Source organism: Chiloscyllium plagiosum, unplaced genomic scaffold (assembly GCF_037043375.1).
Source record: "Chiloscyllium plagiosum isolate Xiang-an unplaced genomic scaffold, Cpla_swu_hap1 HiC_scaffold_8, whole genome shotgun sequence".
Classification (NCBI taxonomy): domain Eukaryota; kingdom Metazoa; phylum Chordata; class Chondrichthyes; order Orectolobiformes; family Hemiscylliidae; genus Chiloscyllium; species Chiloscyllium plagiosum.
Genome location: NW_028270146.1, coordinates 37,796,240 through 37,819,452, shown reverse-complemented (window position 1 = coordinate 37,819,452; position 23,213 = coordinate 37,796,240). Strand labels below are relative to the sequence as shown.

Here is a 23,213-nt window from a genome sequence, read left to right as displayed (position 1 = left end):
CACCTTACTAGGTTAAATCCTACTGAGCAGCTCTAGCAAATCTCCCTGCCAGTATATTAGTCCCCTTCCAATTTTGGTGCAATCCGTCCTTCTTGTACAGGTCACCTCTACCCCAAAAGAGCTTCCAATGATCTAAAAATGTGAATCCTTCACCCATACACCAGCTCCTCAGCCATGCATTCATCTGCTCTGTCCTCCTATTCCTGCCCTCACTAGCTCGTAGCACCGGGAGGAATCCAGATAATACTACTCTCGAGGACCTCCTTTTTAAATTCCTACCTAACTCTCTGTAATGTCTCTTCAGAATCTTAACCTTTTCCCTTCCTATGTTGTTGGTTTCAATGTGGACAGTGACCTCCTGCTCGCCCCTCTCCCCTTGAGAACATTCTGCACACTCTCTGAGACATCCTTGATCCTGGCACCAAGGAAGCAACACACCATTCTGACTTTTCACTGCTGGTCACACAAACGTTTGCCTGTACCTCAGATTAGAGAGTCCCCTAACACAATTGACTTCTTGGAACCCGATGTACCCCTCATTGCGTCAGAGCCAGTCTCAGTACCAGAAACTTGGCTGTTTGTGCTACATTCCCCTGTGAATCGATCACACCCTACATTTTCCAAAACAGCATACTTGTTTGAAATGGGGATAGCCACAGAAGACTCCTGCACTAGCTGCCTACCTCTCTTACCTTTCCTGGAGTGTGACTGTATTTGAGACTTGCCCCCTTCCTATAACTGACATAATTATGCTGTTGCTGTTGCAAATTCCTCATTGCCTCTAACTGTCTATCCAATCCATTTGATCTGATAGGATTCACAGCCAACAACATTTATTGCAGACATAATCCACAGTAACCCTTAAACTCCCTTTAAACTCCCACATCTGATAAGAAGTGCATATCACTCTACTAAAGGCCATTTTTGCTCCTTCACAATCTACAGACCCAGAAAATAACACCGTCTTATTCCTCTACAAAACACTACCCAGGTTAAATCAATAGTTATGGCTTATATTTTAAGTTTAATCAAGAGACAAATCTCAAGAAAAATATTATCAAGAAAGAACCCACTCTACTCACGACTGCAGACTCTCTGTAGCCCACACTTAAAACAATTCGCTTATCTGTTTCTATGCTGTGAACTTCACCCAAACAGTTCCTCCATGATCAGTTGCGAATTTCACTGTTTGAGAATTTTTCCAGACGCTCTCCGATGGCCAGTGATATATGAATTCAAACAGCAAAGGCAGTAACTGTGCAGGGTACACTGTGGTGTCAGTTTCTCTCTCTCTCTCTCTCTCCTGCACTGACCTCACCATGTGCTTCCTTTGTCTGTACTTCTCCCTTTCAAAACTGCTGTTGTTTGACTTTTTTTCCAAAGTTCCAAAACAATGCAACAGCATATAAAACAGTAATTGCTGCTCCTGGAATTCGAAGAAATCACTTCCAACACCTAAAATACCTCAAAAAAAAGAGCAGCTGTTACAGCCAAAAACTTTTCCATCCTCCATTTTGGATTACCCAGAATCCTAACTAGCATCTTTACTCCTCAAAACTACTCCATCATCTATGAAGCACAAGTCAGGAAGTATTGGAATATTCTCCACTTGCTGTATGAGTTGAGCTAAAATGACATTCAAGAAGTTCGACAGCACCCTAAGCTCGACACAAAACAGCATAATTAATTAGCACCCAAATTATTATTTTAACATTCAGTCCTTCTACCACTGATGCATAGTGGCAGCAGTGTGTACCATCTGCAAGATGCACTGCATTTTAAATCTGTGCTTTCTACTACTTAATAGGACAATGACAGGATATACATTGGAACACTGATGCAAGTTCCCCTCCCAGCCACACATCAGCCTGTCTTGGAACTGTATCACTACTCTTTCACTGAGTCAACATCTTTGAACTCTCTACTTAACAGCATTGTGGGTGCACCTGTTGTTCATATCTGATTTGTTAATGGGATGCTAAATATCTCGGAGTTAAAGGTAATAAGGCAACAGATATTGTAAACTAATTAGTTAACTTTTAAAAAGTGTATAAAAATTAGTCAGTCAGAAAGTTGGAAAACTTTCAGTCAGTGAATAGTTGAAATAAAACTCAGAGTAAAAAGTACATGCTTGAACTCTATCAAAAACATTTATATCATCAGGTAGGCTACACCAGTTCACGAAAGCAGCTCAACATCACCTTCTCAAGGGCAATTAGGAATGGGGAACAAATGCTGGCCTAACCAGTGATGCCACATCCTAAGTATGAAAAAGCATAAATTATGCCAAAGTCTCTTCTGCCAAATTGGTAAATATCAAAGTGCTATGACAATGTTAAAAATAAACTTTTACCTGCTCTGGGGTGTTGCTTAAGTCGAATGCTGTTTTTCCAAATAAATTAAATTCAGTGGATTTGGGCGTGGAAGTATTCAAGAAACAAAACCCAGGTGACTTTGATGCTGTTTTCCCAATGGATAAGTTAGAATTCCTAATGCAAAGATAAAATTTAAATTGTAGCATTTCCTTCATAGAAACAACATAGGCATGACAAGATGCTACAAACCTGGCCAAAATGGATAATGGGAATAGAAGCTTGTAATTTATTCTGCTGAGTACTGTGATGATAATTCAGTTGTGAAATCATAAGTAAGAGCCACTAGTCAGATAGTAGAGGGAAAGCCTATCATTTTAGCAAGGACCAACAGCTGTGCTGCATCACACCAATTTAAGATGAATAACAACAAAAGAATAATGCAATGAACCATCCTAAAGGAGTCAGAGTGAATAGAATTGATATTCTGCCAGCATCTGAAAGAACTGAGCTGAAATCTGCTTCAAAATAGGGCAATAATCAACAGTTGTGGAGAAAATAACTTTATATACTGACTTCATGCAAAAAAAATCCCAAGACTCTTCACAGGAGTATCACTCAGCAAAATTAAATATCGATCCACATACATATTAGGCCAATACATGGAATATTAATTTTCCTGGACTATTATTCCTTAAAGAAATAGCATGTCCATTGGGGGACCTTTTCAAAGTGAAAATTTGTCCAGAGACTGTTTCTCTTCAGGGCAGGTTTACACCTAGTTTTCAAATATGCAGAACAATTGGGCAAATAATGTCTGCCACTTTAAAAAAGACACTTAAATGTTTTAAATTTACTCTTTTCTAAGATAAACATAATTTCTAATCCATAACAACTTGTCTCAGTAATCATATATTTACATTCCAAATTCCTTTTGTCCTAGCTCAACCTGTTCAGGTGTTCGTGGAAAAACAGGTGTGTCATTAATGGTCTTTTCGAGGTCGCTATTCATAGATTTTAGTCCAATCAGTGCCTAAAAAAGGGGGAAGAAGTGTATGAAAATGATTATTGTTTTCAACAGTCCAAAGACATTGGAACGTATGTGGCATGGTTAAATCTATCATAATGTAATAAATTGAAAATCACATTATGTGATAATCCAATTAGCACACTGAACAATTTTCATCACTTTGCTTTCAAAAATAGAGAAAAAAAAGCAAGGCATGGTAAGAAAATGTATGTTGTGCTAATGACAATCAAAATTCCAAAAGTAGAGAGCTAGCCAAAAGTCCAAAACAAAAATCTTAAAACTAAACAAAGCAAATTAATTTGGTGAAAGCGAGGTTGACTGTTAAGTCTATTGAACTCTGAGGCTGATTGTGCAACTAGATCAAAACGTCTGATGGCAAGCAAAGAATGGAAAACATTTAAGGAAGTGATTCAAAGGGTACAAAATTACCGTTTTTGGCACCAGTCACATTCAGTTTGCTGAAATGATTCTTGCTATGAAGTTGGATAATTTTTCACCGTATATTACCAAACTCACCACTTTAGTCTTTCTTTGACCCCACATGGCAAGAATAATGCTTTATTTCACCCCCTTTTTACTGTGTAAGGTTCACAAAGGTTCACAAAGGAGCTTGCCTCTCAGCAGGGCTCCTTCATAAGACCAGCATCCCTTGGATGCTGCCTGACCTGCTGTGCTTTTCCAGCACCACACTCTCAACTACTAACCCACAATGTAAAGCCTTTGACTCTTACGTCTTGCAAGAAGACCCATCTTCCAAAACACCAGACCATCTCCCACACAAGAGAGTTCCTTGACATTCCCAGATAATTGTATGAAAGCATTAGAGTTATAATAGTCTGCACTGACTCCTGGATTCCCAGAAGCATGAATGACAACATATTGTCGGTCTCTCCCAGATCACCAATGAGATTGCTAAATTACACACACCTGTATCTCCCACTTGGGTGAGGGGGAAATGGCCCAGATCACTAGCATTCAGAGGACTGCTGGAGACCAGACACATTCTGAGCCCTGCCAAGTGTTGGCCCTGGGGTCTCAGCCATGAAGGACTCCATGTAGGTGTGCAAGGAGGAGCAGCAGTGGTAGATAGGTATTCAGGACCCACTGACCCTCCTTGCTGAGATGCTGGGGTGGTACAACCACTGAGACAGTCAATGCTACAGGCTGGCCATACGGTAGGCGACATGCATGGCCAACCTATCACGTGTTGGAGGACAATACTGTTCCCTGCAAATGCCCAACAAATAGTTGCAGATACTGCCCACTTCCTCAGAAATTGACTCAGTTTCCACACCAATTGTGAGTTTCTCCACAGTCATTCTATTGAACACTATTTGGGCTTCACAACTGGCATGACAGCAAATCGGCTTCTGTAAGGCTTTCTCCCTAAGTGTTAATGTGCCACTGAGACCCCCCAACCTCAGGCTCTTGCTTCCAGATTTCCATTCTGTTAACCCCACAGGCTCACGCTCCCCCAGGCCACTAACCAGGCTGTATATCTGTGGTTATAACTGCCTACCTGCTTGTCCTTCCCCCAGTCTCCATTGCCCTTGCACCCCACCTCCCCCCAACCCCCTTAATTTCAAGCGACCTGAACTGCCCTCAACTGCTGGTGTATACATTTATCCCTGACTGTAACAGTTCTCCCCAGGACAGGCCCTTGTGCAGAAAAATAACTGATCGTGACCCACTTCTTACAGTACAGTGGTATGGTCACTGTGCAAAGCCACAACAACCAGCTACTTATCTATGTCTAAATCACAGACTGACATGGGAGGCAGCCCCTGACTGATCATGCTCGGCTCCCTTGAATGACAGGTGTCATTCGGTGCGAACATGGAAGCCACGTTGTGCACGGTCTGGAGTGACATGGCTCACAGACATATGACAAGCTGTACATGCCTCTTGATCTTTGACTGAGGACTGTTGCACAGAGTGGCCACCTGGCTGGTTGCCTGACCGTGACAGTTACCAGTTAAAGGCAAAGCAGGACAAATCAGCAAAAAGCAACTTATGATGCTGAAGATATGCCAGTAGGCACAGGTGAATGCATACTGAGACAGCAATGATTAAGCCCTAACAGATAGACTGTTAAAAGCCATGTAATAGATATTTACCCTGTGCAGTATGTGTACCCAATGCAGCCATATACTGCTGATTGCCTGCGTGCCTTCATAGCTCAGTCTGCCCTTGCAAGGCATGGTGTCAGTGTTTAAGCCAATGCCAAAGTGGTGGCATTCCTCTTGAAAGTGGACTGCCAATGTCTGTGGGCGGAAGGTTTCATGTGGTTTACGCTGGTGGATCCTGCCCTGCATTCCATTTTGTCCCTGGCCAACATCAATCCCCTAGAACAAGCAGCAAGTTAAACCGCCTACAAACGTGTTCTGGTTTCCATGTCAAATTTTTCTGACAGCTTGTATTTTCAGGTGTAGTCAGTAAGATCACAATCGGTAGCAAAATGGGCTGTTAACCAACCATTTAATGAGCAATAAAGAGTGCCAGTTGGGAACTCAGATCCCAGACAAGAATCTCACCATGCCACTTGAGTAAAGGGAGGAAGTTACAAAAAGATGGTCTCGATGAACTCATCTTGGCATAGCCCATACTGTTCAGAGTCTTATAAGATTCTACTCAAACTGTTTTAACAAACAATTTATACCATGAGAAAGGAGAAAGCACCATATAAAACTTATCCATGGTATACAGAGGAACCTCAATTATCCAGCATTTGATTATTCGAATATCGGATTATCTGGCAAGATTGCAAGATCCTAATGCTCGGCTAAACTATGTTATCTGGCATTCGATTATCCAGAATTCGATTAACCGAACAAAATATTGCCCACACGTGTCCTTTGGATAATCGAGGTTCCTCTGTATGTGGGGAATAAGGAAGATGTTAGATTAAGAAAGGTTTTTAATATGGTGAAGAAAAGTAATAAGCCAGAATATTGCATGTCTTTCAGAAGCTAGCTAAGAGCCACTAACCCTAAAAGTGGAAAAAGACTAGGTATGCAATTAAACTGGACAGAAATACAAACATGGATTAGAGCTTTTAAAAATATATGCAATGGAGAGTAATTTAAATAATTATTGCTTCGCTAAAGGTAGAGACAATAGAAATTATCATGAGGAATTAGGAAATGGCAGACATTAAACAAATATTTTTGCTGAGTTGGGACTGTGACAATAATGTGGCAGTAAGAGGTCGATATTCTCCTGGCATTTTTTTGAAGAAAGGTTTTAAGGCTGAGGTGCAATGCAATCTACCAGAGTCACTACAGTAAACAGTATGTGAGGTTTTGGGTCTTTAAAGTTGAAACAACAGAAGCAGCCTGAATATACATGGTCACACTCTCACAGAACCAGGATTTTTAGTTCAGTAGAAGCAGTCATTGTTGGGGTCTCAGCAGGGTTGGAAGCTGAGGTAAACCTTTCCCCAACTGCTACACTCTCTCAGAATTTTCTCTTGATGTTCTTTTCCTCCTGGGCTATTGGAGTTGGATGTGAGACAATTGGTTTTTTGAACTTGGCTTTTGCCAAGGGTTGAAAAGTGTGGCGCTGGAAAAGCACAGCAGGTCAGGCAGCATCCAAGGAGCAAGAGAATTGACATTTCAGGCACAGGCTTTTCATCCCCTCATTCCTGATGAAGTGCTTATGCACGAGGCATCAATTCTCTTGCTCCTCAGATGCTATCAGACCAGCTATGCTTTTCCATTGCCACACCTTTCAACTCTGATCTCTAGCATCTCCATTCGTCACTTTCTCCTTTTGCCAAGAGTGTGTTGATGGGACGTTACTATATTGGAACAGTTAATTAACAATTATTAGAATGCCATGATTCCACCCTCCACCACTCCTCCCCCGCAATTCCCTTTATCAACAATTTTCATTGCATGGGGGTAAATGGGCATATAGACAGTCCACATGGAGCATTCTTGCCATTCCAACTTCGTTGATGATTTGGACAGTTTAAACCTCTCCAAAGTTTTAGGGTAGTCAGGCCCTTTTAGTAAGTAGATGGGTTTGACAATCTCTCAAAGGAGGTGTGAGACATGGGAGTCAACACATCACAAAAGAAATGCTACTGAAATTGATTCATTGTATAAAAACAAAATACAAATAAAAGTTTTTTGTTTCAATTTCAGTGGTTAGACTGAATTAATTAGATTGTAAATTAGATATGTTTTACTACAGTGATTTGACAGTTGACCAGAGCGCTCTTCCGTATTAAAATCAGAAGAATGGACCACCATACTCCCTAGCTTAATAACCTAAGTATCCTAAATATGGGAAGGGCCTGCTGCACAGGAGGAAGTCTCTTTGTCTCTAAGCCAGAAGTTCTGGGTTCAAGTCCCACTCCATGACTTGGTGGCCAAGAAATGTGTATTCATAACATGGAAAAAGAGATTCATCCAACATATTAGAATGGCAACTGATAAGAGCAGGAGAAATTCCTGATCAGTCATGTGATGAAATAAAATTGAAGTCACTATCATCACGATCCAGAGGTTTGGACTACATGTAAATTTGTATCTTGCTACAGCCACTTGGAATTCTTTGGGGGAAAATTGGCTGGACTGCTAGTCTGGATCAGATTGGTGCCAACATTATGGGGTGTGACCTCGGTTCCAACTGAGATGGACTCAGGAACTGACTTCTTTCACTGCTCTAGGTATTATGGATCAGAAGTCCCTTTAAGCGGAAAATTGAAGATGAAGGAGCCTAAATTGTTTTCACACTGAGAAAATACAACTTCCCGGTGTTCCTGGATTCTTTAATTAACCAGATAGCTTGTGTGAATTAGAAACAAAAGCCATTTGGTTTTTCAATTTCAAAAGATACAATTTATTGTATTTCCCAAGGTTTAGTATTATTACAGATTTACTGAGTTTCAAATGTTCCAGACCACGTATCTCAGCAAGGCAGTGTTGAGGTTTGACTGAGTCTTTAGAGGTAATTCAAGGAATATCTGTCTCTGATGTGGTTAGTGGGGTAGCTGGGGGTGTTGGGAGAATTGGTTGGAAGCATTAGGCATTCAAAAAGTTTGGGAACTACTCAGGGATTAAATCTCAGGAGGAGGGGTTCCAGATGCTGAGTAATTGTGCTCCATAACTTTTGACTTCTTGGGCAATTCCTGCAGAGTCCGCTGCAAATGGATTTGTGTCTGTTCCCAATGTACAACACTAGACTACATTTCAGCACAGGCATGAATGTATCTAATGCTACAGCAACCTCAGTAAAAACATAGGAAACTGAAGCAACCTGTTAAATCTGTCCTGCCATTCAACAAGACCATGGCTCATTTGCACTTAGAACTTAACTACTCTTTTGTGATGTGAAGATGCCAGTGTTGGACTGGGATGGATAAAGTTAAAAATATCATACAACACAAGGTTATAGTGCAACAAGTTTATTTGTAAGTACAAGCTTTCGGAGCACTGCTCCTTCCTCTGGTAGCTAGTGGGGCAGAATCATAGAACACAGAATTTATAGCAAAAGATCAAAGTGTCATATACATGACACAATGCATTGAACAAAACCTATATTACTATTAATTCTTTAATCACTTAGATTGGGGTTGCAGGTTTTGATTCATTAATATGTAAATCCCATAACTTCTTTCAAGTCATATTTCCAAGGTAACTTAAGATTTTATTTTAAAAAGTGACATCTCAGCTCAGACAATGCATTAAAGGTGTGAGGTTAGAGTCTGTCTGTATCCCAAACTTGCGTCAGACTGGTTTTATTTCCAAAGTAGGAATTGATAAAATGTCAAATGGACTGACTGCCTACAGATTGTGTGCTTTTTGAACAAAGTATAATGTATCTGCAAATACAAATCTGCAAATGCAAATTCACCCCATAGACTTATATGAGTGTGCACGTGTATGTGTGTGGGTAAGGGGAAGAGAGAGAGAGAGAGTGTATGTGTGTGCATGTGCATGTGGAAGACAGAGCGAGTGTGTGTATGTGTGTGTGCTTACGTGGGCGTGCTTGATAGAATGTGTGCGCAAGTGTTACAGAGTATATGCCTGTGAAAATGTATGCGCATAACTGTGAATATGCTTATGTGTATGACTGAGACAGCGTGTGTTATGAGAGAGGGTCTTTGGGACTGTGTGTGTGTAAGAGTGCGTGTATGTATGTATGCATGCCTGTGTGTGAGTGTATTTGTGAAGTGTATAGTGTAGTGGGGTCACCTGCAATGTGACATGAACCCAAGATCCTAGTTGAGGCCATCCTCATGGGTACCGAACTTGACTATCAGCTTCTGCTCTGTGTTGTTGCGTATCCCAAAGTCTGCCTTGAGGATGGTCACCCGAAGATCCAAAGCCAAATGCCCTTAACCGCTGAAGTATTCCCTGACTGGGAGGGAACATCTCTGTCTGGCGATTATTTCGCAGTGTCCATTCATACATTGTTGTAGCGTCTGCTTGGTCAGTACATTGCATCAGTGGTATGACACTTTGATCTTTTACTGTAAATTCTGTGCCCTATAATCCTGCCCCATTAGCTACCTGATGAAGAGGCAGTGCTCTGAAAGCTTGTACTTCGAAATCAACCTGGTGTTGTGTGATTTTTAACTTTAACAAGCTCCTCTTTTGTGCCAGCTCATTAGAGCCCACAACTCCCTGACATTTCAAAATTTCACTTAGCACTTCATTAAATCTTTCAGTGATCCAGTCTTCACAACTCTATGAGGTAGAGAATTCCAGTCATTTACTACCCTCTAGGAGAAGGTATTCTTTTGCATCTCAATTTTATAAGTGTGTGTCCGTATTCTGTAAATGTGTCCCCTAGTTTGACATTCCTCCATTAGCAGAAACAACTCCTCAACATCCCTTGTCAAGCTCCCTCAGATCATATGAGTTTCAATATCCACTGCTCATCCATGACTTTCCACATTCCCAGAAATAGACAGCTATTTCTCTTTCTTTGTAACTGCCTTTTTATGGTTAAGATATTAGAATATAGAACATAGAACAGTACAGCACAGTACAGGGCCTTCAGTCCGCGATGTTATGCCAAGCATTTAACTTAAATCTAAGATCAACCTAACCTATACACCCCTCAATTTACTGTTGTCCATGTGCTTGTCCAGCAGTGCTTAAATGTCTGTCATGCCTCTGACTCCAATACCACCGCTGGCAGTGTATTCCACACACCCACTACTTTCTGCATAAAGAACCTACCTCTGACATCTCCCCATACCTTCCTCCAATCACCTTAAAATTATGACCCCTCATAACAGCCATTTCTACCCTGAGGAAAGGTCTCTTACTATCTACTCTATCTATGCCTCTCATTACCTTGTATACCTCTATCAAGTCACCTCTCTTCCTTCTTCTTTCTACTGTGAAAAGCCCTAGCTCACTCAACCTCTCTTCATAAGACATGCCCTCCAATCCATGCAGCATCCTGGTAAATCTCCTCTGCACCCACTCCAAAGCATATCCATCCTTCCTATAATAAGGTTACTAGGACTGGATACAATATTGCAAGTGTAGTCTAACCACGGTTTTATAGAGCTGTAGCAAAACCTTGTGGCTCTTAAACTCAAAGTCAAAACACCATATGCCTTCTTAACCACCCTATCAATTTGGGTGGCAACTGTGAGGGATCAATGTACGTGGACCCCAAGATCCCACTGTTCCTCATCACAGCCAAGAATCCTGCCTTTAAACCTGTATTCAGCATTGAAATTCAACCTTCCAAAATGAATCATTCTATGTTTATCCAGGTTGAACTCCATCTGCCACTTCTCAGCCCAGCTCTGCATCCTATCAATGTCTTGTCGTAGACTGCAACAGCCTTCAACACTATCTACAACACCATTGACTTTTGTGTCATCAGCAAACTTACTAACCCACACTTCCACTTCTTCATCCAACTCATTTATAAAAACTAAAAAGAGCAGAGGCCCAAGAACAGATCCCTGTGGGACACCGACCTCCAGATGGAATACTTTCCATCCATTACCACTTCCTATCTTCTTTTGGCCAGCCAATTCTGTACCCTGTCAGTCAAATTTCCCTGTATCCCATATCACCTACCTTTCTGAATGAGCCTACATTGGGGAACCTTATCAAATGGCTTACTGAAATCCATATACACCACAATAATCTCATTCCTCGCTTCCTGTAGTAATCTTGGATATATCTGGCCTGGTCCCGGGGACTTAGCTATCTTATTGCTTCCTAGAGTTTCCAGCACATCCATTTTATTAATATCAATCTGTTCAAGCCTATTAACTAGTCCATGGTGTTCTCACTATCAACAAGGTCCCTCTCTCTATTGAATACTGAAGCAAAAAACTCATTTATAGCCTCCCCTACCTTTTCAGACTCAAGGCACAAGTTCCCTCCACTATCCCTGATTGGCCCTACCCTCTCTCTGATCATTCTCTTATCCCTCACATTAAGTGTAGAATGCATTTGGGTTTTCTGCCTTTCTGCCAAGGCTTTCTCATGATATCTCCTTGCTCTTGTCATGGAGAAAATGTAGAGAATCACCAGGAGATGCAGAGAGTTCTTCAAGAAGTAGATCTTTTATTTGCAAACAAAAAACTGTGACACTGAGAAAGCAGATTCTCGAATGCCCACGAACCTCAGGGTCCATGGCTTTTTATATTTTTTTAATCATGTTTTGTTAGCCTATCAGCATGTCCAACTATATTAATCAAAGTACCTTACTCTTGCTACACAATAAACCAGTGATGTTAATTCCCATTATTTTTTCAGCTGTACATTCTACCTAATGTCATTCTAATGTTAGATATTTAGTGTCAGATTTTGCAACAATGATCTTTCATTCCAGACCCGACTTAATATTTTCCTAATGTCATGATTAGATATTTATTGTCAATAGTCTCAAGCAGGTTGACTCTACTTAACTATTAATTAGATATTTAATGTCATGTCCCAAATATTTATGGTCTCAATCTTGTCATAATGATACTTAACAGGGAGGCTAACTTTACTAACTGTGTTATCTCATCTCACCATAGTGACCTTTCAGCCTCAACCTTACTCTGCTAATTGGTGTAAAAGCATTCCACTATTCTTATCCCATCCTGCATTCCACAGACCCCTTGCAACAGATCGGCAGTGGACTCCACGCTTTAACCCTTCCCTTGCTTTCATGCTCTTTATTTTCTATACTCTCCTCAGTCCATTTTTGAGTTCTTTCCTAGCTACCTTGTAATCTTCTAAAGCTATGCCAGATCCTTGCTTCCTCAACGTTAAGCTTAAAAATGTGTTGCTGGAAAAGTGCAGCAGGTCAGGCAGCATCAAAGGAGGAGAATCGACGTTTCGGGCATAAGCCCTTCTTCAGGAATGAGGAGGGTGTGCCAAGCAGGCTTAAGTAAGCTTCCTTCTTCCTCTTAACGAGAACATCCTCTTCTCTCGTCATACAAGGCTCCTTCACCTTACCATTCCTTGCCAGCGTCAGTGGGAAAAAGTTATTCAATACTCATAACAAGTGCTCCATAAACAGCCTCCACATTTCTGTTGCGTATTTCCTGTAGAACAATTGTTCCCAATTTATACTCCACAGCCCCTGTCTAATAGCAGTGTAATTTCCCCTCCCCCAATGAAATGCTCTCCAACCTAACTCCCTTAGATCCTCATCCCTTTTCCTAGATATGTCATTTGTGCCAATGTGCACCACAACTTCTGGCTGCTCATCCTCCCCCTTTTGAATCCTGTAGATTTGATCAGAGACATCCCGGACCCTGGCACTTGGCAGGGAACACAACTTCTGGGAGTCCCATTCGCAACCACAGAATCACCTGTCCATTCCTCTAACTCTTGAGTCTCCTACAACTAACGCTTTTCTATTCTCCCTTTTCCTTTCTAAGCCACAGAGCCAGGCTCAGTGCCAGAAACCTGGCCATTATGACTTTCCCCTGGGAGGTCGCCCCCTAACAGTATCCAAAATAGTATATTTGTTATTGAGAGGAAAGGCCCTAGGGGATTCCTGTACTCTCTGCCTGTTCTCTTTCTGTCCCCTGATTGTAATCCATCTATCTTTACCTGAAATGAGGCTACATCCCTGTAACTCCTCTCTATTACCCCTCTGCCTCCCGAATGACCCAAAGTTCATCCAGCTCCAGCTCCAATTCCCTAACACAGTTTCCAAGGAGCCGGAGTTGGGTGCACTTCCTGCAGATGAGGTCAGTGGGGACACTAGTGGTGACCCTTACCTCCCACATCCTACAAGAGGGGCATGCAACTGCTGTAACATTCATTCCCCCAGTTCTGAATTCCCAAAGAGATGATTGAAAAAAACTAGTAACCTTACTGAATCGGCACACAGAACCTTATTTTTGTTTAGAAGAGGAAGATGATTTGAGCAATTCTAAACTGAGTTGCTTTCTCTCAAACTTAGTTTGAAATTCTATGTCAGAATACTAGTGATAGTGCGTCATGTGTTTTTGTGGCTAGTTGATGTTCATGTATCTTGGTGGCTAGTTTTCTGCCTATTTGTCTAATGTAGTGTTTGTTACAGTTCTTGCAAGGTATTTTGAAAATGACATTCATCTTTCTTGTTGTCTGTATAGGGTCTTTTAAGATCATTAGCTGCTGTTTTAGTGTGTTGGTGGGTTTGTGGACTACCATGATGCCAAGAGGTCTGAGTAGTCTGGCGTTTGATGTATGGGAGAGCGGCCAGGATTTCTAGATGCATTTTGTCTGTTTGTTTGGGTTTGTTGCTGACCAATCAGTGGATTCTGTTCATTGGGCACCTGTTCTTTTTGAATACGCTGTATAAGTGATTTTCCTCTGCTTTGTGTAGTTCCTCTGTGCTGTAGTGTGTGCTGTCTCATTGAAATAATGTTCTAATGCAGCTTTGTTTGTGGGTGTTGGGATAATTGCTTCTATAGTTCAATATTTGGTCCGTGTGTGTTGTTTTCCTGTAGACACTGGTTTGAAGTTCTCCATTGAGTGTTCGCTCTACTGTGACATCTAGGAATGCCAGTTTGTTGTTGTTTTCTCCTCTTTTGTGAATTTTATGCTAGTAAGGGTATTATTGATGGTCTTGAAGGTTTCCTCTAATTTGTTTTGTTTAATTATGACAAATGTGTCATTCAGGTAGCAGATCTAAAGTTTGGGTTGGATGGTTGGCAGAACTGTTTGTTTGATTCACTGCATTACTGCCTCTACTAACGCGACAGACCATAAATGGACAAACACAGTAGAAAGAGCCATAGACATTAGACAATGACAAATGCAGAAAATGAACAAAACTAGATCTGCAGAAAAATCTCGACAAACTCACACAAAATAACAACACAGACAACCTAGAACCATGGATAAAAAAAACTTATCTGACCAACCCTTAACAGATACTGAAAAAGCTGTCTTAATAAGAGAATTAAATTACAACTTCCAGGATGCAGACAAGAAAGATTTCTTAGCAGCATTAGAAACAACACTGAAGGACAACAAACTCACAGAAGAAACTCAGCAAACCATAAGAAAGTCACACCAACATTAATCAGGGAAAAGGAAGGAAACACACTCAATACACAAGAAAGGAAAGCATTAGAAGGACTCAAAAAAAACATTGTTATCCTACCTGCAGACAGAGGACACTTGACAGCCATTTTAAATCAAATAGACAACATTGAGAAAATGAACACACTGCTTGCAGATACCAACACTTAGCAACAGGTGGCGACAGACTCAAACCACGAATAGAGAACTGAATCACAGTCCCGCTCAAAAACTTTCAGAAATCTGGAGAATTAAATAAGACAGACTTCCAAAAAATGAAACCAGACAGATCCAACACACCACGCTTCTACGGATTACCCAAACTTCACAAACCAGGAGCTCCCCTCAGACCCATAGTCTTGTTACCTGGAACACCAACGTACAGGTTAGCCAAGGAACTACACCAAAGACTAATAAACTTAGTAGAAGATTCAAGGCATTCCATTCACTCCACCCAAAAATTCCTGAACACCATCAAAGGCACCAAGATCGAAGGGGATGAAATAATGGTCTCCTTTGAGGTAACAACACTTTTCACATCCATCAACATCAACCTGGCCAAAGAAACACTGACAACACTTTTAGAAAAACCAAAGATACATACACCAAACACCACCAATTTCATCAGAAAAGACAACATCATCAAGCTAGTGGACCTATGCCTTACCACCCACTTCACTTTCAATAACAAAATCTACAGGCAAATGAATGGAACATCCATGGGTCAGGGTTCTTAGCAGAGACAGTAATGCAGAGACTAGAACAAACAGCTCTGCCAACCATCCAGCCCAAACTTTGGGTCCGCTATGTGGACGACACCTTTGTCACCACTAAACAAAACAGATTAGAGGAAACTTTCAGGACCACTAATAATATCCCTAGTGGCATAAAATTCACAAAAGAAGAGGAAAACAACAACAAACTGACATTCTTAGATGTCACAGTAGAGCAAACAGCCAATGGGGAACTTCAAGGCAGTGTCTACAGGTAAACAACATATACGGACCAAATACTGAACTATAGAAGCAATCATCCCAATACCCACAAATGAACCTGGTTTAGAACATTATTTCACTGAGCCACCACACACTGCAGCACAGAGGAACAACAGTCCACCAATTTCTCAGCAACAAACCCAAACAAACAGTCAAAATGCCTAGCCACTCTCGCCTACATCGAAGACATCTCAAAAATGACCGCCAGACTACTCGGACCTCCTGGTATCATGGTAGCTCACAAACCCACCAACACACTTAAACAGCAGCTAATGAACTTAAAAGACCCTACACGGTCAACAAGCAAAACAAGTGTCAATACCTTGCAATAACTGTAACAAACACTACATTGGAGAAATAGGCAGAAAACCCACCACCAAGATTTATGAACATCAAAAAGACATGACCCACTATCACTTGTATCCTTACAAACAGATAAGGAAGGACAGCACTTCAACTGGGACAACACATCCATCCCAGGCAAAAGTGAGGACTGCACATGCTGGAGATGAGAGTCAAGACTAGAGTGGTGCTGGAAATGCACAGTAGGTCAGGCAGCATCTGAGGAGCAGGAAAATCGATGTTTCGGGCAAAAGCCCTTCAATCAGGAATGAGACTGGAAGCCTAGGGAATAGACAAATGGGAGGGGTGGGGCTGGGGAGAAGGTAGCTGGGAGTGCAGTAGGCGAATGGAGGAAGGGGTAAAGGTGATAGAACATAGAACATAGAACATAGAAGAATACAGCGCAGTACAGGCCCTTCGGCCCTCGATGTTGCGCCGATCCAAGCCCACCTAACCTACACTAGCCCACTATCCTCCATATGCCTATCCAATGCCCGCTTAAATGCCCATAATGAGGGAGAGTCCACCACTGCTACTAGCAGGGCATTCCATGAACTCACGACTAGCTGAGTAAAGAACCTACCCCTAACATCTGTCCTATACCTACCCCCCCTTAATTTAAAGCTATGCCCCCTTGTAATAGCTGACTCCATACGTGGAAAAAGATTCTCACTGTCGACCCTATCTAAACCCCTAATCATCTTGTACACCTCTATCAAGTCACCCCTAAACCTTCTTTTCTCCAATGAAAACAACCCCAAGTGCCTCAGCCTTTCCTCATACGATCTTTCTACCATACCAGGCAACATCCTGGTAAACCTCCTCTGCACCCGTTCCAGTGCCTCCACATCCTTCCTATAGTATGGCGACCAAAACTGCACACAATACTCCAGATGCGGCCGCACCAGAGTCTTAAACAACTGCAACATGACCTCAGTATTCCGGAACTCAATTCCTCTACCAATAAAAGCCAGTACACCATATGCCTTCTTCACCGCACTATTTACCTGGGTGGCAACTTTCAAAGATCTGTGTACATGGACACCAAGATCCCTCTGCTCATCCACACTACCAAGTATCCTACCATTAGCCCAGTACCCCATCTTTTTGTTACTCTTACCAAAGTGAATCACCTTACACTTAGCTACATTGAACTCCATTTGCCACCTTTCTGCCCAGTTCTGCAGCTTATCTATATCCCGCTGTAACCTGCCACATCCTTCCTCACTGTCTACAACTCCTCTGACTTTCGTATCATCCGCAAACTTGCTCACCCAACCTTCTAACCCCTCCTCCAGGTCATTTATAAAAATGACAAACAGCAATGGTCCCAAAACAGATCCTTGCGGAACACCGCTAGTGACGGCACTCCAAGATGAACCTTTGCCATCAACTACTACCCTCTGTCTTCTTCCAGCCAGCCAACTCCTAATCCAAACCTCCAACTCACCCTCAATGCCATACCTCCGTATTTTTTGCAGTAGTCTACCATGGGGAACCTTATCAAATGCCTTACTAAAATCCATATACACCACATCTACCGCTTTCCCCTCGTCCACCTCCTTCGTCACCTTCTCAAAGAATTCAATAAGGTTTGTGAGGCACGACCTGCCCTTTACAAAACCATGCTGACTATCCTTGATCACATTATTCCTATCCAGATGTTCATAAATCCTATCCCTTACAATTCTCTCTAAGATTTTACCCACAACAGAAGTGAGACTCACCGGCCTATAGTTACTAGGGTTATCCCTACTCCCCTTCTTGAACAAGGGAACCACATTTGCTAGCCTCCAATCTTCCGGCACTACTCCTGTAGACAACGAGGACATAAAAATCAAGGCCAATGGCTCTGCAATCTCCTCCCTTGCTTCCCAGAGAATCCTAGGATAAATGCCATCAGGCCCAGGGGACTTATCTATTTTCACCCTTTCCAGCATTTCCAACACCTCTTCCCTACATACCTCAAAGCCATTCATTCTACTTAATTGTGACTCAGTATTCACATTGACAACAATGTCCTGTTCCTGATTGAATACTGACGAAAAGTATTCATTCAGTGTCTCCCCAATCTCTTCAGCCTCCACACTCTGATAGGTCAGAGAGGAGGGTGGAGCAGGTAAGTGGGAAGGAAGATTGACAGGTGGGACACGTCATGAGAATGGTGCTGAGCTGGAAGTTTGGAACTGGGGCAAGGAGGGGGGAGGGGAAATGAGGAAACTGGTGAAGTCCACATTGATGCCCTAGGATTGAACGGTTCCGACTTGATGATGAGACATTCTTCCTCCAGTCGTCAGGTGGTGAGGGAGTGGCGGTGGAAGAGGCACAGGACCTGCATGTCCTCTGCACAGTCGGAGGGGGAGTTGAAATGTTCGGCCACGGGGCAGTGGGGTTGATTGTGCGGGTGGCCCAGAAACATTCCTGAAGCGCTCAGCGAGGAGGCATCCAGGAGCAATGGATGCAATAAATGACATTTGCGGAAGTGAGGGGAGAGGTGTGGGTGCAGGCTTTGCAATTCCTGCGGTGGCAGGGGAAGGTGCCAGGAGGCAAGGGTAGGTTGTTGTGGGGCGGGGGAAACCTGTGCAGGTAGTCAGGAGGGAATGGTCTTCGCGGAAGGCGTGGGGAGGGAAAAATATCCCTGGTGATGGGGTCCGTTTGTAGGTGGCAGAAATGTTGGCAGATGATACGGTTTATACGGAGGTTGGTGGGGTGGAAGGTGAGGACCAGGGGCTTCTGTCCTTGTTGCGGTTGGAGGGGTGGAGTTTGAGGCGGAGGTGCGGGACATGGATGAGATGCATTGGAAGGCATCTTCAACCACGTGGGAGGGGAAATTACAGTCTTTAAAGAAGGAGGCCATCTGGTGTATTCTGTGGTGGAACTGGTCCTCCTGGGAGCAGATACGGTAGAAGCGGAGGAATTGGGAATACGGGATAGCATTTTTGCAGGAGGTAGGGTGGGATGAGGTGTAATCCAGGTAGCTATGGAGTCAGTGGGTTTGTAGAAAATGTTGGCGTTGAGTCAGTTGTCATTGATGGAAATGGAGAGGTCCAGGAAGGGGAGGGAGGTGTCAGAGATGGTCCATGTGAATTTAAGGTCGGGGTGGAATGTGTTGGTGAAATTGAAGAACTGATCTACCTCCTCGTGGGAGCACGATGTGGCGCCGATGCAGTCATCAATGTAGTGGAGGAAAAGATGGAGAGTGGTACCGGTGTAACTACAGAAGATGGACTGTTCTACGTAGCCAACAAAGAGACAGGCATAGCTGGGGCCCATGCAGGTGCCCGTGGCTACCCCTTTCATCTGGAGAAAGTGGGAGGATTCGAAAGAGAAAGAGAAGTTGTTGAGGGTATCCTAGACAAGCCAAACAGAGACATGCATGAGAATTCCTAGAAGCATGGCATTCCAACTGGAACTCTATCAACAAACATGTCGACTTGGACCCAATTTACCACCCTTTGAGGAAAAGTACAGGAAATGACTTCACTGCCGGAAATGACATTATCAGCCCAATGAAACCTAAACACATCAACAGAAAGTAGGTCATAACACCTGTGCTTCAGTGGGGCTCACAGATGTTACCTAGTATGGTGATGAAACATGTGAAAATGAACCTTGCAACTCAGCGAGCAAACTTACATCCAGTGCAGAAGAAATTTACAAGGATGTTGCCTGGACTCAATGATCTAAGTTATAAGGAGATATTGGACAAGTTAGGGCCTTTTATTCTTTAGAGCGTAGGGGAATTCTCCAGATGCATATTTCTCTGGTGGTAGGGTCTGACTGTGGGTGACAGAAATGGCAGAGGATAATGCGTTGTATCTAGATATCGGTGGGCTGGAAGGTGAGGACCATGGGGGTTCTATCCTTGTTGCAGTTGGAGGGTACTGAAAGGGCTGGGGAGGGAAATATATCTCTGGTGTTGGGGTATGACTGTAGGTGGCAGAAATGGCAGAGGATGATGTGTTGTATCCAGAGATTGGTGGAGTGGAAGGTGAGAACCAGGAAGGTTCTATCCTTGTTTCGGTTGGATGGACCTCTGACCTATCACCATCACCCCACCTTCATCTACCTTTCACATTCCTAGCTACCTTCCCTCAGTCCCATCCCCCACCCACCCCATCTCTGATGATGAGCTTATGTTCAAAATGTTAACTCCCCTGCTCCTCGGATGGCTCTGCTTTTCCAGCATCACACTTTTTGATATAAAAGGATATGGGGCAGGTGCTGTCTTATGGACCAGGCCAAACGCCTTCAAAACATTTCAGGAAGGTATCCCAGACCCTAACTTTTCTAGTTTTTCTTTAAGCAGGTGCACAGTAGATATTCCAGGAGTAATACAGCTGGCCCAACCACTTAGTTTTAAACAAAACAGAATTTATTTGCAAGATTACCGAATGAAACACAAAAGGGAACAGAATATAGAATAACTTAACTATTTAAAAACTCAATCAACTCTGTCAAAACTCAATGAAGCTGTTCAAAATACTTGCAACGTCCCCATAAACACCCCCTTGGCAAAAAAATATAAAATCAAACACAGGTTCTTACAGGAGAGATGCCAAAGAGAGAGAGAGGTTCAGCATGGAGCTGTCTCTTTGACCAGCAGCCTCAAAAAAACTGGCTGCTTGCTAAAACCAAACCAAAACCAGAGTAAAACTGAGCTCGGAGAACTGGCCACTCTCTTTTTATTGTACAAGTGTTTTTTTTTTAAACTTGAAAACTTTTGTGCATGAGGTGGTATCGGTTGGCGATAATCAAATTGGCCCTAAAACCCATCCACATCAGACACATTGGAATCTACACATTTACAACCCCTCTGAAAGAAAACCAAGGACAACCTTCCATTGTTAAAGGAGCAGAATCATCACAGCAGGGAAATGGGGTTAGCATAGATGTACATTTCAGTTGGCATTGACCAGTTTGGGCCAAAGGGCCTGTCTCTGTGCTGTAGGACTCTATGACTCTAACATCTTTCCTGTAGCAAGGTAACTAAAACTGAACACAATACTCCAATTGTGGCCTCACCAATGTCCTTACAACTAAAACATAACTTATCAACTTCTATACTCAATGCCTGGACTGATAAAGGCCAGTATGCCAAAAGCCTTCTTCACTGCCCTGTCTGCCTGTGACTCCACTTTCAGAGAACCGTGCATCTGAACTCCAAGGTCCCTCTGTTCCACTACACTCCTTAAGGCCCTCCAGTCACCAGGAAACTCTTACTTTGACTTGATTTTATAAAATGCAACACCTCATACTTATCTATTATTAAATCCATTTGTCATTTCTCAGCCCACATCCCCAGCTGCTCAAGGTCCTGCTGCAATTTCTGATTACTTTCCACACTGTCTATGAGACCACCTATTTCAGTGTCACCGACAAACTTACTAATCATGCCTTGTACATTCTCATCCAAATCACTGATATAGATAACAAACAGCAATGGGCCCAGCACCAACCCTTTAGATACGCCACTAGTCACAGGCCTCTAACCCGACAAGCATCTTTCACCATTACGCTCTACTTCCCACCATCAAGTCAATTATGTATCCAATTTGTCAGCTCCCCCTGGATTCCATGCAATCTAACCTTCCAGAGCAGCCTCCCATGTGGAATTTTACCAAATGCCTCACCGAAATCCATATAAACCATTTAATTTCTGCTGCTCATTTCTGCATTTTTTTTAATCAAACCTGCTAGTGTAGAAAGTTGTCAAAGGATACAGAAGGATATAGATCAGTTGTAGACATGGGCAGAGAAATTGCAGATAGACTTTAATCCATGTTTGTGTCAGGTGCTGCAGTTTGGGAGACCAAATGTGAAGGAAAAGTATGCAGATAATGGCAGAACCCTGAACAGCATTGATGTACAGAGGGATCTTGTAGTTCAAGTCTGTAGCTCCCTGAAAATGGCCAAGCAAGTAGATAGGGTGGTGATGAATGCATATGGCATGCTTGCCCTTACTGATCAGGGAATTGAGTACACGAGTCAATCCTGATGAAGGGTTTATGCCTAAAACGTCAATTCTCCTGCTCCTCGGATGCTGCCTGACCTGCTGTGCTTTTCCAGTGCCACACTTTTGAACTGCACGAGTCAGGATATCATGTTGCAGCTTTATCAGACTTTTGTTAGGGCACGCTTAAAATACTGCATTCAATTCTGGTCGCCACATTACAGGAAGGATGTGACGGCTTTGGACCGGGTGTAGAAGAGGTTTACCAGGATGCTGCCTGGATTAGAGGGCATGAGCTATAAGGAGAGGCTGGAAAAACTCAAGTTGTTTTTCTGGAGCTGGGGAGGCTGAGGGGAGACTTGAATGAAGTTTATAAAATTATGAGATGCATAGATAGGTTTGATGGCCAGAATCTTTTTCCTAGAGTTGAAATGTCTAAAACTAGGGGGCATACATTTAAGATGAGGGGGTGGGGGAGTTCAAAGGAGAGGTGAGGGGCAGGTTTCTCTACACAGAAAGTGGTAGCAGTGTGGAATACACTGCCAGGGTTGGTGGTGAAGGCAGATACGATAGGGATGTTTAAGAGGCTTTTAAATAAGCACTTGAAAATGCAAGGAATAGAGGTATACCAAGGGCACGCAGAAGGGATTAGTTTAATTTGGCATCATGTTCATCACAACATCATGGGCCAAAGGACCCATTCCTGTGCTGTACGGTTCTATATCCTATGAACAAGATATTGGTAAGGCCACATTTAATGTAATGCATACAATTCTGGTTGCACTGCTGAATGAAGGATAAACGAAGGAAAGCATGCAAAAAAGATTTACAAGGATGTTGCAGAGACTTGAAAGTATGAGTTATAAGGAGAAGTTGGGTAGACTGGGACTCTTTTTCATAGAATGTAGGAGGATGAAGGGTGACCATATAGAGATTTATAAAATCAGAAGGAGTATTGTTAAGGTGAATCACCAAGGTCTTTTCCCTAGGATAGGAGAGTCTAGAACTAGAGAGCACAGGTTTAAGGTGAGAGTGAAAAGATTTAAAAGGGACCTGAGGGGCAATTTTCCCACATAGAGGGTG

General features: G+C 42.7%; 1 protein-coding gene across 2 annotated transcripts in view; it reads right to left on the bottom strand.

Moving 5' to 3' along the window:
• Positions 1–23,213, bottom strand: part of LOC122553468 (uncharacterized) — a 61,673-nt gene that overhangs the window by 20,150 nt on the left and 18,310 nt on the right. For both annotated transcript variants that reach the window (XM_043697255.2, XM_087989477.1), the window contains exons 5-6: positions 3,233–3,345; positions 2,354–2,489 (exon numbers count right to left, since the gene is read on the bottom strand). In XM_043697255.2, the coding sequence (XP_043553190.2) occupies positions 2,354–2,489; positions 3,233–3,345 (249 nt within the window). The remainder of the gene's footprint in view (positions 1–2,353; positions 2,490–3,232; positions 3,346–23,213) is intronic.